The sequence below is a fragment of the Miniopterus schreibersii genome (genome assembly GCF_964146895.1).
Source record: "Miniopterus schreibersii genome assembly, chromosome: 1".
NCBI classification, from domain to species: domain Eukaryota; kingdom Metazoa; phylum Chordata; class Mammalia; order Chiroptera; family Miniopteridae; genus Miniopterus; species Miniopterus schreibersii.
Genome location: NC_138101.1, coordinates 27,197,486 through 27,212,371, shown reverse-complemented (window position 1 = coordinate 27,212,371; position 14,886 = coordinate 27,197,486). Strand labels below are relative to the sequence as shown.

The 14,886-nt window shown below is 41.7% G+C and overlaps 1 protein-coding gene across 2 annotated transcripts in view; it reads right to left on the bottom strand.

Annotated features, from left to right (window-relative positions):
* The window catches only part of SLAIN2 (SLAIN motif family member 2), a 58,542-nt gene extending 47,033 nt beyond the window's left edge, over positions 1 to 11,509 (bottom strand). The window contains exon 1 of one of the 2 annotated variants that reach the window (XM_081132733.1): positions 10,768 to 11,509. In XM_081132733.1, the coding sequence (XP_080988859.1) occupies positions 10,768 to 11,156 (389 nt within the window). In that variant the 5' untranslated portion in view covers positions 11,157 to 11,509. The remainder of the gene's footprint in view (positions 1 to 10,767) is intronic. The other variant, XM_081132734.1, reaches the window with a different exon arrangement.
* Positions 11,510 to 14,886: the final 3,377 nt, after the last annotated feature.

Sequence of the window (14,886 nt, the reverse complement as noted above, 5' to 3'; positions counted from 1 at the left end):
AAGGTGCTTTTAGCATCTTTAAAAATACAGAAATTATTATAAACTAAATAAATTAAACATCAATAATTAAAATCAATTAAACTAAAATAGCATCATCTCCCCTATATCCCATGAATTGTAACTTTCCTGTTTTTGTCAATGGCACTGTAATTCTTTCAGTTAAAAAAGCTAAAAACTTAAGAGTAATTTTGCATTCCTCCATCTTTTTTATTTCCTATCCTCACCAAAAAGCTGAAAATAAGTCCTGCTGACCCTACATGTATAAACTACCTTTTGCCCCACGATCCCTACAATTACTCCCCTAACTAGCAGTAGAGAATGCTCCTTAAGTTAATGTGGCAACCATTCCATTCCTAGAGTGATGAAAAGGGGGAGACTAATTCAATAATCCCTGGGATATGCCAACCATCTTCTATCACTCTAGCCTCTTATTTCAGTGCCCCATCACTAACCCCACATAAAGTCGGAGGGTTCTGGCCCATATGGTATTGGCACAAAATTACAGTGGCACCTTGGTTTTCAAACGTCTCTGTTGACAAACATTTGGGTTTACGAACGTCGTAAACCTGGAAGGAAATGTTTCGGTTTTTGAACATGCCTTGGAAGTTGAACATGCCACGCGGCTTCCGCTGAGGGCAAGATCCTGAGGCCTAGCTGTCTGTCAGCTGTTGATCCCTCGGTTTTCGAACGTTTCAGACCTCGGACAGTCTTCTGGAACGGATTACATTTGAAAACCGAGGTACCACTATTTTTCAGTCAGGGAACCTTTGGTTGTGGTTTCAAAGTACTTCTAAACCTCCCAGAGAACACATGAGCTGGGTTGTAGGATGTAACAGGATCTTCCTTTAGCAAGACCAAGGTGTTCCATCCAGTCCCTGAATTTTAAACAGAAAATCCCAAGTTGTACTTTAAGACCAATGCAGGGCTGACCTTTCTCACCAGGCTTTCCAAATGCCAGTTTTGACTACTCTTTATCATCTTAACATAGTGCTCTACTCAGAACAGGTATTTAATAAATGTTTGATTACTCCTAGGATGACCATCCTCCCTAGTTTGCCCAGGGAGTCCTAATTTAAGCCTGTTGTTCTGGCATCCCAGCACTCCTCTGACTCTCAAATAGTGTCCAGGTTAGTACAATAAATTACACAACCACTTTAATTTTTCCTAATTTTCAGGGCCTTACTATTTTATGACTTATAAATGTATATGAAGCAAAGTTACTAGAATACAACAATACTTACTCCTGCAATAGAGCACTAAGTATTTCTGTTTTAAAGTTTGACACCACACTGTTACTATGCTTTAAGGCAATACTTGGGATGATTTTATCCCAGGGAACATCTAGCAGTGTATGGAGACATTTCTGTTTGGCCAGGGATGCTGCTAGACATCCCGCCATGGATAGAACAGCCCTAACAACACAGAATTATCTACCCCAAAATGTCAATACCCTCATATAAGAAAGTTAATAAAGTCAAAATAATATTTTTAAAATGTGAATGTTTTTAAGAGGAATTAAACAAATCTTATCCTTAATCATTTAGCTTGATATGAGGGTTTTCAAACAATCAATTATAAGCTGTTGGGATGAAATGTCAAGAGTATCACTATGAACTCAATACTTTGGTATGAATTGCAGTCTTGCCACACGCTTCAGGGCACAAGAGGTTGGTAAAACTCAGGAGCTCAGTTTTCTAGCCCATAAAGATAACTGTGCCTTCTGTTCCCACCTACATACTATTGCCACACTAACCTTTCCAAAATACCATTGTTAAGAATACTGCAACACTCGCCCTGGTTGGGTGGCTCAGCTGGGTTGGAGCATTGTCCCATACACTAAAGGTTGTAGGTTTGATTCCTGCTCGGGGCATGTACAGGAGGCAACCGATTGATGTTTCTCTCTCTCTAAAAAAAATAAAATAAAAAAGAACACTGGAACACTCAAGAATATTGAACACTCGAAAAATCTCCTCGGAGCTTTCACAGGCCATTCACAATATGGTCTCCTATGTAATGATTCAACTTTCTCACTTGCTCCCCAACAAACTTCACTTAAGTATCTTCATTGGCTTTCTCTTTATCCCACTCAAATGCAGCTTTTCCTATGCTCTTTGATTCTGACAGAACAGCAAGAAATACTCTTCCATCCGCACCTAAATCTTAAGTATCAGCTCTCACACTGAAGTCCATATAAACTTTTCTTCTTTGAATTCTCACTGTTGATTTCAGAGAACACTGTGTTCACTCTGTCTCCAACCAAAACTTGAAGCACCTTGAAGGCTTAGTATCAAGCTCCAGTCATTTTAAACAAATATTTATGTAGCAGCTACCAGTAGCCAGGCATGGTTCTAGACAGGGACTCAAAAATGAATTAAGACAAAACTATATTATTATACCTCACATAGGGTTGGTTGTTAGCCTTTCTCATTCATAGGCTACCATCGAGACCTACAGTGCCTGCTCATTAAGTTTCAAACTTCTAGATTCAGGTTTCTAGGATACATAAGGTTTTGAAAATTTTGTTTCTTAATCCTCTCCAGATTAGCCCTAGCTAAGAATAAAAATTTCACTATGACAAGTCATCCCAAGACCCATTATCTCCCTCTCAGAGGGAAAATTAGCAGGCCTACTCAAAAGATAATCACATTCTAAAATTACTAAATTAAAGTATCCTTTCTATATCTACTAGTTATTAATAAAGACATACAATCTAATCCCATTATAATGATAAAATATGTACTAATTAGGTACGTGCCCTTGACCAGAACTGAACCTGGGACCCTTCAGTCCATGGGCTGACACACTAACCACTGAGTAAAACCGGTCAGGGTGAAATTTTTTAAATACACATTTTAGCTTAGCCATATATCTAAGTAACTATAGCAATTATTTAATCTAAGCTTTAATTTCCTTATCTTTAAAATGGGGGTTAATAAGTTTGACAATACTGAGTTATTAGGAAAATACTATATGTAAGATGCTTAGCATAGTATCTGTAATACGTTAATGTAATACACAATTATTAGGTACTATTAAAAATAAAAGAGCAATAAAAATCACATAGAAGGATGTCCACTCTCACCACTTGTACCCAACATTTTACTGGATGTTCTAACCAGGGCAATTCAGCAAGTAGATAAAGTAAAAGGCATCCAGATTGAAAAAGTAGTAAAATTATCTTTATTACCAGATAACATGTTCTTATATATAAAAAAATCCTAAGGAATCCACACACACACAAAAAACCTACTACAGCCCGGCTGGGTGTGGCTCAGCAGTTGAGCATTGACCTAGGATCCAGGCGATCGGGGTTCAATTCCTGGTCAGGGCACATGCCCGGGTTGCGGGCTCGATCAATGACTCTCTCATCATTGATGTTTCTGTCTCTCCCTCTCCTTTCCTCTCTCTGAAATCAATAAAGATATATTTAAAAAACAAAAAAACAACAACAAAAAAACAAAACAAAAAACCTACTACAGCTAAAAAATGACTCCAGCAAGGTTGCAGGATACAATGATATCAATATACAAAAGTCAACTGCATTTCTATATAGCAGCAATGAACATTAAAAAAAATAAAATTTTTAAAAATTAAGAAAAACAGTTCAATTTACAATAGCGTCAAAAAGAATAAAATAGTCATAGCTGGTTTTGCTCAGTGGTTAGAGTGCCGACCTGCAGACTGAAGGATCTCAGGTTTGAATCCAGTCAAAGGCACTTACCTTGGTTGCGGGTTCAATCCCCGGTCCCAGTCTGGGTGCATGTAGGAGGCAATCAAAATGTTGCCTCTCTCTTAAATTGATGTTTCTCTCTTATCCTCGGGTGAGGATTTAAAAAAAAAAAAAAAAAGAATGAAATAACTAGGAATAAAATTAACAAAAAAATGCAAGATATACACTGGAAATTATAAAGCACAGTTGAAAGAAATGAAAGACCTGAGTGGACAGGCTCAGGGGCACGTCAGCAGAAGTCTCAAAGCACCCAGAGATCTGCCTCTGCCTGCAGACTGTTAGGCTCAGTCACTTAGAGCCTTAGGCTGTACTCCTTAGCTCGGCTTAAACTCCACAGGGTGGGGCAAGAGGGATTCCAATGGGTGGGCTATTGCTTCCCCTCAGGCTGATGCTGCATGAAGGTGAATGCTCTGCCAAAGAAGGATGGCTTCTGCAATATGGGGGAATGACTCAGGACAGGGCCCCTGGCAGTGACCTCTGGACCTTCTTCCCAGGGCCATCAACCCCAGACCCTACTCATGCAGCTCTATTCTGCTCTGCCCTCCCTCTGCCAGAGCCCAGGGTAAGTGGCTGCAAATGAAATTGTGTGTGTTGGCCCTTTAAGAGGGTGCCTGTGTTTCTAGTCATCTCTTCTGATGGAGAGAAGCCCCACTGCTTTTCACAGCCAGATGTTATGTGGACACCTTTCCCAGTGCTCTTGGATGGGGAGCCTAGCTTGGGGTTTAGGCCCTAAACTTCTCAGGGGGAATTCTGTGCAGCTGAGTTATCCCTCCAGAACTTCAGTTGTCACCCGTGGGAGCACGGCCAGCCCTCTTGCACCTCTGCACTTCCTACCAGTTTTGATGTGGCCTCCTCTGTAAGTCCCCAGTTATAAGGCTTCTCTCCAGCTACTCTTCAGTTGGTTATTAAGGATGACTTTTCTACACTTTAGTTGTAATTCTAGTTTGGTCCTGCGAGACCGTGAGTATAGCTTCCACCTAATCTGCTGCCATCTTGGATCCTCCCTAGGCAACTGACTTTTTATAAGAATTCCAAGACAATTTAATGGGGACAGAAAAGTATTTTCAACACATGGTAAAAGAACCACCAGATACTATCTACATGCAAAAAGAAATAAGTTGAACCCCTACCTCATATTATGTTACAAAATCAAAATGGATCAAAGCAAATGTTGGCAAGGATCTGGAAAAATTGGAACCCTTGTGTTAATGCTGGTCAAAATGTAAAATGGTGTAGTTGCTACATAAAACAGTATGGTGTTTCCTCAAAAATTTAAACATATCATTACCATTTGATCCAGCAATTTCACTTCTGGGTATATACCACAAAATAAAAGCAAGGACTTGTACAGATATTTGTATGTCCATGTTCATTGTGGCATTATTCACAAGAGGCAGAAGCAATTCAAGTATCCATCAATGAATGACTGGATAAAGAAAATGGAATAGATACAGACACACACACACAACTGAATATTATTCAGTCTTAAAAAGGGAAACCACATCATATGCTACAACATGGCTGAACCTTCAGGACATTATGCTAAGTGAAATAAGTGAGTTACAGAAATACAAATACTACATGATTCTACTTATGAGGTACCTAGAGGATTCAAATTTAGAGACAAAGTAGAATAGTGGTTGCCAGGAGCTGGGGGTGGGGGTGGGGGTGGGGAGGGGAGGTAAGGAGTTGGTTTTCTGTGAGTGCAACATTTCAGTCATGCAGGACAGGAAGGTTTTGGGGATCTGTTGTACAACAATGTGTATGTGGTTGACAACACCGAACTATATATTTGGAAGGCTGAATTTATGGAGGTTATTTTTGCCACAAAAAAACACATTCCACATTTGAATATAAACTTCATATATAACATATAAGCTTAGATTTGGGAACAGAAAGATTTAAGTGCTATTTTCTCTTGCCCATTGAAAATTAAGAAAAAACAACAACAACAAAAACCAGAAGGAAGGGAATTCTGAGACATGCTACAACATAATGAATCTTGAAGACATTGTGGTAAGTGAAAAAAGCTAGTCACAAAAGCACAAATATTGTTATGTCTGAATAATATTACCCAATTTTGTCTATCCATTCATCAGTTGATGAGGATTTGGGTTGTTTCCACCTTTTGACTATTATGAAAAATGCTGCTGTGAATATTTATAAGATTTTATATGGATACGTTTTCATTTTTCTTGGGTATATACCTAGAAGTGGAATTACTAGATAAAATGGTAATTTCATTTTTAACTTTCTGAGAAACTGCCAAACTGTTTTCCACAGTGGCTATACCATTTTACATTCCCATCAGCAACATATGAGGGTTCCAGTTTCTGCATACCCTCACCAACACTTGTTATTGTCTGTCTTTTTTGTTATTGTGATTCTGATTTGCATTTGCCTAATGACTAATGATGTCCAGCATATTTTCATGTACTTATTGGCCATTTGTATGTCTTCTCTGGAGAAATGTCTGTTGAAACCATTTACCCATTTTCTACCTGGCTTACCTGACTTTATTTTGTTAAGTTGTAAGAGTTCTTTATATATTCTGGATACTAATCCCTTGCGAGAGAGATGATTTACAAACATTTTCTCCTACTATGTGTGTTTTTTCCGAATTTCTTGATGGAGCCCTCTGAAGCATAAAGTTTTTAATATTATGAAGTCCAATTTATCTATTCTTTCTTTTGTTGCTTGTGCTTTGTGTCATATCTAAGAAACCACTGCCTAATCCAAGATCATGAGATTTACTCCTGTTTTCTTCTAAGAGGTTTATAACTTTACCTCTTACATTTAGGTCTTTGATCCATTTACATTTAGGTCTTTGATCCATTTATCATGCCAAAATATACATAATATCAAATTTACCACGTTCACTATTTTTAAGTGTATAAGTTCAGTGGCATTAAGTACATTCACATTGTTGTACAGCCATCCATCTCCAGAACTTTTTTATCTTTTCAAACTGCAACTCCAAACCATTAAACAATATCCCCCCTTCAGAGCCTGTGACAACTACCATTCCACTTTTTGTCTCATATCTGACTACCTTAGGTAACTCATATAAGGGGAATCATATAATATTTGTGCTTCCATAGAACACAGAAAGTAAATAAGTGGAGTTGGGGTATGGGGGAAATGGGAAGTGACTGATAACAAGTTAGAATGTTTTGTGGGAATGATGAAAATGTTCTGAATTGGACAGTGGAAACAGTTTCAAACTTCGTGAATATACTAAAAACCAGTGAATTATAGACTTAAACATCTAAATTTTATTGTGTATGAATTTTATCTCAACAAATAAATACTTAAGGAGAAAAAAAATTACATTGAGCCCTCGCCAGTGTGGCTCAGTTGGTTGGGCATCATCCAGGGCACAGAAAGGATGCCGGTTCAAATCCTGGTCAGGGCACATGCCCGGGTTGTGGGCTCGATCCCCAGAAGGGGGCTTGCAAGGAAGCAGCCCAGTGATGTTTCACTCTCACGTTGATGTTTCTCTCTCCCTCTCCTTTCCTCTCTCTCTAAAAATCAATAAATATATTTTAAAAAATTGCAGTTGAGAGGGTTAGTACAAAAATACTGTAGCAAAATATGCAATGATACTAGATACCAAAGAGTAGGCAAAAATATTCTTCTTTAGCTCCTGTTTTTCTGCCAATAGTTTGTTCAAATGGACAGGCTGAATAAACATTCTTCAAAGGAAACTGAAGTTGAGTTGAGGCAATGTGATAGTAAGCCTGAAAAAGGTTTAGCTCTACCCCTCCAAATAATGGAAAAGAACGAAAATACTGTCAGTCTGAAATATGTCAATCTGGAGTATCATGACAAGATACAGAGTGTATCTGACCCTAAAGGCTCATATTAAGCATAAGTAACAGAATTTAAAACTGTTACTTAAATATCTGGTTTCAAAATAATAGCATTTAATTCAAGCAATTATATTCAATATACATTGTCTGGTCAAGTGTCATCTAAAATGCTGAGTACAGTTCTGGGGAGAAGGTGTTGGAGGATCACAATCCAACAAGTCTTCAAATACTTTAAGGAGTCAATCACGTGGAAAAGATATACTTGGAAAAAGCAAAAAAAATAATGGGAACAGCAGAGGCTTTGACATCATAAGGACCTGGTTTCAAATCCAGACTCCATCACTTACTGTGTGTCATTTGATGCTTGAGAGATTATGTTTCCTTACCTAGATAATGATACCTACGTCATAAATGGATAAAAATTAAATGCAGTTAAGTGCAAAAATGTTTATAAGCTGCCTGGCATAGCCTGACACACTGTGATACACAATGATGCTAGTTACTTTCTTTAGACTTTTCCTAGTTGTTCTGGAATAGTGTTTTTCAAACTGAGAGTTACAATCCATTACTGGGTCACAAAATCAGCTTAGTTGGTTGTAACCAGCATTTTTTCTAAAGAAACAGAAAAGAAAATATCAGAGGGTACCACATGTATTAAAAGTAACTAGAGTTGTATGAAATTTTTGTTTCAATTATTCATATACATGTGTGTACTAATCTATGATGTAAAATGTATTTATCATGAAGCTAGACAAAAAAAAGAAGTTGTGAAAGCCACTGCTCTAGAGCACTGTTTTCCAAGTATGTTCTATAGATACTAGTTCCTTAGGAGCTGAAACAAGTTTAGGAAACCATAACACTTAGACATTTACTATATTCAATACACATTAGCATATCAAAAAGTCCAACATTTAAAAAGTCTGTTTATTTTTGTTGAACCTCGATTTTCCCATATGTATTTGACCTCAAACCCACCACTACTTAGTCGAACAGTATCTACTAACACACTCTGGACTGGCATTATATGGTATATACTTGGGGGAAAAAACATTCCTTTAGATGAAAAAGAAGGTATAATGGGTATAAGTTGCAGAAAGTAGATTATTAGCTCAATAAGAAAGAAAAAACTCTTGACTCTTTGAATCTTCCTCCCCACGCCACTAACACCCACCACTTCCAACTTATACTCCAAACACATGTCCCAAAGCACTTTAAAGATATTTATCAAACTTTCAATTCACACAATTTTTTTCAGAAAAAGTTTAAGACATCTACAATATCAAGAAATGTGGCTAGGATCAAAGCAGTAAGCAGGAACCACCCAGTCAAAAGCAACTTCTAGCATAGCATTTAAGACTTGCTTTACCTCAACAAACCCTGGACTCAGAAACCAAAGCTGCAAGATTTAATCAGCTTCTCAAAGTGGAATCAATGTGTTCTAATAATACATAATCTAAAATGGGCTGATGAGTGCATCTAATCCTCATTATTATCATCACTTGGAAAAGGCACGTGATGACATTCAGATGATTCTGGGTTCTTTTAAAGTATATACATACCCAAGATTCCTTTGGGAGGATGTGATTTCACACTAATATGAAACAGTCAATATCATAGTTCTAATAATATCTGTTATCACTTAATAAAATAAAGCCTTGATATATATTCAAGAGTACCTCTGTAATTCAAACCTTCCTAATTGGGAGTTACAAATATCTCTGCTCTAGCAGTTGTCAGAGCATAAAATTCCCTTCCCACTCTCCCTCCCTCCAAAGCTACCTCTCATCCTTCAAGTTGGCCTCAGCTACTTTGGACTATTATTTTCCCCCCAATTTCTGAACACTCTTAGTACTTTTTGTTCCTATCACTCTTTCTGGCAATTCACTGTATACATATATCCAGGTTATTTAACTACATAAAACTTGGCTCCCAACAAGCCTGTAACTGCTTTAATGAACAGTGATAGACTTTTAAGAATCTTTAGAATCTCCCCAAGATCTTGTAAGATCTTGTAAATATTTCTTGATTTAAATAACTAGGCTTAAGAGTAACAGCAGCTAGTCCTGGAGAGTTTACTACATGTCTGACCCAGTGCTAAAAGCAAACATGGATTATTTTAATCTCCACAACTCTGTAGAGTTAAGAACTATTATTTTCTCCATCAAATAAAGAAAGTAAGGCTCAGAGTAACTTGCCCAAGGTCATACAACTAGTAAGTGGCAGAGCCAGGGCCTGAATCCAGTAACCACCTCGGTACACTGTCAAGCTGCAGCCAGGCAATAACAGAGTCCATGAAGGATTTCGATTTCACTAACTTAGAAGTTTCCATTTCAACAAAGAGTAGAAACATTTTAGCTAAAAATTAAAACCTGGTAAATTAAGAGAAAGAATTTCCCATAGACAACTTTATGCGGTTGCAATAACATATGAGGGAAACCGTCTCCCACGTCCTTTCTATTTATGGAAGTGATATTACGGTGTGGGTCTCACAATTTTATCAAGAAGTTGGCTTGTGAAAATACAGCTTTGGCTTTCCAAGAGTCCTATTTAAAAATGGAAAGAAAAGATAGATGTGACAACTGTCCAGCTCCAAAAAAATGCCAGACCCAATTCTTGTATAAAAAATAAGAGCCAGGGCTCTAGTTCCACCCTTGACTCTCCACACAAAGCAGCACCATCCTCTACTCTCTCCACACAAAGCAAGCTTTACCCCACTACTCAAAGGGGAGTGCTGATTCACACGGTCTCCCCCTCGCCACGAGAAAGGTACCCCATCGCCCACTCGTCCAAAACACCGACCACTGCACAGGCTGAGGCAACTATTGTCTGCTCCCCGCTCCCAGTGATCTCTCATCAAGCACACCACTCCCCGACATACAAAATGCCCAGGCTACCATCCCAAAGGCAGTATTTCATTTCACACAAAGCAGTTTCCCACCTCCGACTCCTCCCACTGGCTGTGCCAACCCACGGACCCCAAAGGGATCCGAACCCGAGGGTCCACAACCCAGAGGAGAACTAGCTTCCCAGCCCTCTCCGCTCGCACGCCTCGAATCCCCAACTCCAGCTGACCTTTCCCGAGCCAGAGCGAGAACACCCCGAGTCCCCGCCAGGGAGTGGACCCAGCTACACAAAGCGAGGTGTCCCTACCAGGGGGACCCTCGGAAGACGCTCCCCGCCCCCGGGGCGTCCCCGCCCAGCCCCGGCCGGGTGCCCGGCGCTCACCAGCTCTCCTCCTCCTCCTCCCAGCCTGACAGGCGCTCCAGCTCCTCCGGCCGCAGCGGCTCCACCTCGTCCAGCAAGCCGCCCTCGCCAGCCGCCAGCAAGGAGGTGGCGTCCCGCAGCTCCTCGCTACTCGTCCGCCTCGGGCCCGACCCGGCCCCGCCGCTCGACTTGACGTTGAGGCCCAAGGGGAAGCCCCGAGGGGACGCCGAGCCGGACGAGGGAGTGGACGCGCCGGCCCGAACCGGGCTCCCGGGCCCGAGGGAGCCGGCGCCCTGCACGGCCCCCGAGCGACTCCTGAGCTGTTCGTTCTGCTTCTCCAGCTTCTTCACCAGCTCCTGCAGCTTCCGCACCTCCTGGTCCGCGTTCACGTTGGAGTTAACGTCCTCCATCCCGGCCCCGCCGCCTCTGCCACCCGCCACCCGCTCGGACTCACAGCCACAGGCAAAGAGCCTGAGCAGAGAGGCGTCGCCGCCTTCGCCGCTCACTCTAGCCGAGGCGCCGGCATAGAGCAGGGCCAGGCCCCACCGCCAGCGTCCCCCCAGCTCGGGTTCCCAAGCGCCGCTCGCCCCAGCCGACCCGCCTCATCTGCGCCGGCTCCAGGATTGGGGGAGGCGGCGCCAATATCCGGCTGCGGCCGCCATCTTCCCTCCGTCCCTCCGCCCCCCGCGGCCCGGCCCCGTCGCCGACCTCAGAGCGTCGAGGGTGGACTCGGCCGGGGCGGGCGCTAGGAGGGCCGGGCGCTAGGAGGGCCGGGCGCCGAGCTCGCGGCGGGGCGGGGCTGTGGGCGGGCCCTACGCCGGAAGGGGCGTGTCCGCGCCGTGGGCGGGGGTGGGTCGCCGCGGGCTGGCTCGGTAGAGGCGTTCCCGCCGCAGGCGGGGCTCGAGTCTTGGGGATCGACTCTTCCTCGGAGGGGAGTGTGCACTTGGCCCCGTGGGCTGAGCTCGCGAGCCCGGACTGGCTCATCCTCGCTGCTGGTCTCGGGTGAGGAGCGTGTGGAGTTCTCTGCCTCCAAAGGCCGGGTGATGGGCCAGTGGGCGGGCCCTGTGTTCCCTCCCCGCTGGTACTCGGTGGGCGCTCGGCCGGGCCGCCAGGAGACAGTTCACTTTGCTCGGCAAGTATACACTCCAGGCCTACTTGAAACAGGAGGTGCGGGGCTCGCAGGAGCCTCAGGGACCAGCTGTGACCCATCTCTGCAAATGGGAAGAGAGAATCCCGAATGATTAAGAGAGATCTAAGGTCAAAACAATAACCATAAATTGTTGACAGGCCAGACACTGTCCTAAGCGCTCTAAAGGCATTATCTCGTAGATTAAAACAGTTTTCCCGACTTAAAAGCGGGGCACGGAAAACAGCTCCTCTCTCGTTGCCTTTGTCCGTGAGATGCATAATTTATTTGGATCAGTTTTCTCCGGAAAAACTTTCTTTAAAAAAAAAAAAATCCTCACTCGAGGAGATGTTTATTGATTTTAGAGAGAGAGGAAGGGGGAGAGAGAGAGAAACATCTATCGGTTGCCTTTCCCTACCCTCCCCCGACCTGGAATCGAACCTGCAACATTTCTTACGTATGGAGGACTCCAACCAACTGAACCACCCCTTGGGAGCTGGAAAAGCTTTTACATAGTGTCTTGACTTTTTAAAAAAGTTGTATATTAAAAGTATTTAATAAACATGTTGACATATACGGATGAATGTTGAGAGATGTATGAACGGAAAAACCTGCCTTCAGTGGCCCTCGCAGCAGAATTACAAAAAACACTTAACATGCTTTGTTTTAATCACTTATTCTCCTTAATGTGTCAATTGTGTACTACTTGGCTTGTGTTTGCAGATTTCCTCTTAATTGCCTCCTCCACCCTTTGCTAATAATAACCGGGTCCTATTACACCTTGGGTGTGGGCTCCTAGGCCGTGGCTTGCTTACTTGCTTCTACTCTTCAGCCTTTCTGTGCTATATTTTCCTTGCCTGGAATATTGTAGCTGCCAAATCTGATTCCTTAAAACCCATGCCCATCCATCCAGGGAACCTTTCCATGACAATTCCAGATCTAGTTGCTCTGTTTACGTTAGCATTATCTGATCATTAGTTTTCAACAGATATCTGCAGTTTTTAAAAATTTGCTTTTTTTTTTTTTTTAAAGAAATCTTTTTCATTTGCTTTGATCTGTTCTTGATGGAAATGGACCATTCATTTTTGCTTCCCATGCGTAGTGAATTGTCTGACACAGTGGATATTCAATCCCTAGGTTATTGAAAGTTAGGTAGAATATAAATTCTGACAGATCAAGGACCAGATTGATGTTTATTTGTAGCAAAAAAAAACCCAAAACATTTAGTATTTTGAAAGTTTCCTAACCATAAATAAGTAGAGTATTTCCCAGCTGTGTAACCGAGTCAAAGGATGTCTTTGTCTGCTAACACAATAATTGTGAATTAAAATGTGTCATCTGTATAATGCACATCCAGGTATCATTGCTGTCTCTGACACATCTGAACTAGTTGCCAGAGTGTTAAATATTATGACTGTTTCACATACATGATTTCCATTTCATGGTTTGCGAAATAGAGTCCAAGAAGGCTGTTTTTGTATTGAGAACACTTCAAACATAATTCCTTGAAAGGAATAGTTCACAGGACGTTATGAAGTTAAACACTGATATTCCATGGGGTAAGGAGGGTTTGGTGTGATATGGAGCGATGAATTGAGAACCAGAGTGGCAGATTCTAGCTGTACCACAAACATGGTGCTTGACCTAATCTCTGGTCCTTAAGCAGGTCATGCTGGCTCTATATTCAAAATATGTCTGAATACTCTCTAGTGCCCCTACTACAACTCTAGTTCAATTAGCCTTTTCTTGTTTAGAGTACTGTGGTATTCTCCCTCTCTTTTTTTTTTTTAAAAAAAAAAATGTTTATTGATTTCAGAGAGAGGAAGGGAGAGGGAGAGAGAGAAACATCAACGATGAGAAAGTCATCGATCAGCTGCTTCCTGCACGCCTCCTACTGGGGATGGAGCCGGAAACCCAGGCATGTGCCCTGACTGGGAATCAAACCGCGACCTCCAGGTTCATAGGTCGATGCTCAACTGCTGAGCCACATCAGCCGGGCAGAGTACTGTAGTATTCTCTTAGTGGGCTTTTCCACTTTGCTGCTTACAATTTGTGATGCACACAGCAAACAGGTGATCCTTTGTGTATTTCAGATCAGGTCACTTTCCTGCTAGGAATCTTCCACTTCTCAACATGCTTAAAATCCAAAGTCCTTTCCTTGACCTTTAGGACTGGACTCTTCCTCATTCTACTTCAGCCACACTGGCCATCTTAACAATTTTCAAACCTGCCAAGCATGTTTCTACTTTGGGAACTTTGCACTTGCTGTTCCCTTCGTCTAGGGTCCATTCATCCTTCACGTTGTCCCATTACTGACGCTCTTCATTCTGGTCTCAGCTCAAGTATCACCTAAATTCATTATTCTCATTATTATCTTCATAAAATAGCATCCCTGTCATTCCCCATTCTTTTAACCTGTTTAATTTTCCCTCAGATACATTATATGTTTCTTCCTTTGTTTATTTCCTATCTCTCCCCCGTAGAATGTTAACTGCATGAGAATAGAGCTCACTGCCGTATCCCTGGTGCCTAGAATAGTGCCTACTATGTGGCAGGTGCTTAATAAATATTGAATGAGTGGATGAATTTAGGTCATGTGAAGCCTACTAAAAGAGAATTTCAGATGAGTGTGTTTTTTGTATCTCAAATCATTACAGTGGGAATTCCCAGTAATGTTGAATGATTGTATTTTTTTTTAAATGTATTTTCCTTTTCCAGAAGAGCAACATGTCACATCATATATGTCATCCTCAAAACTAGGTCATTCTCCACTTCTGAATGCCAACAGCCCTTACGAATTGCTGGGAAGAGAGAGCCTCGGGTTCTCACTAAAGTATGAGGACAAGAATATTTCCATTCTATCCCAAACTCTGTGAGAATCCTTCTCTTTCAGGTTTAAGTACAATGCTGTCTTCTCTAGTGACTCAAATGTTAGAGCATGTTTTTTAAAAAGTCACTCTAAAAGTGACTCTCTGATGTAGATATGATGAATAAAGCTGGTAGGTGAGGTGTCT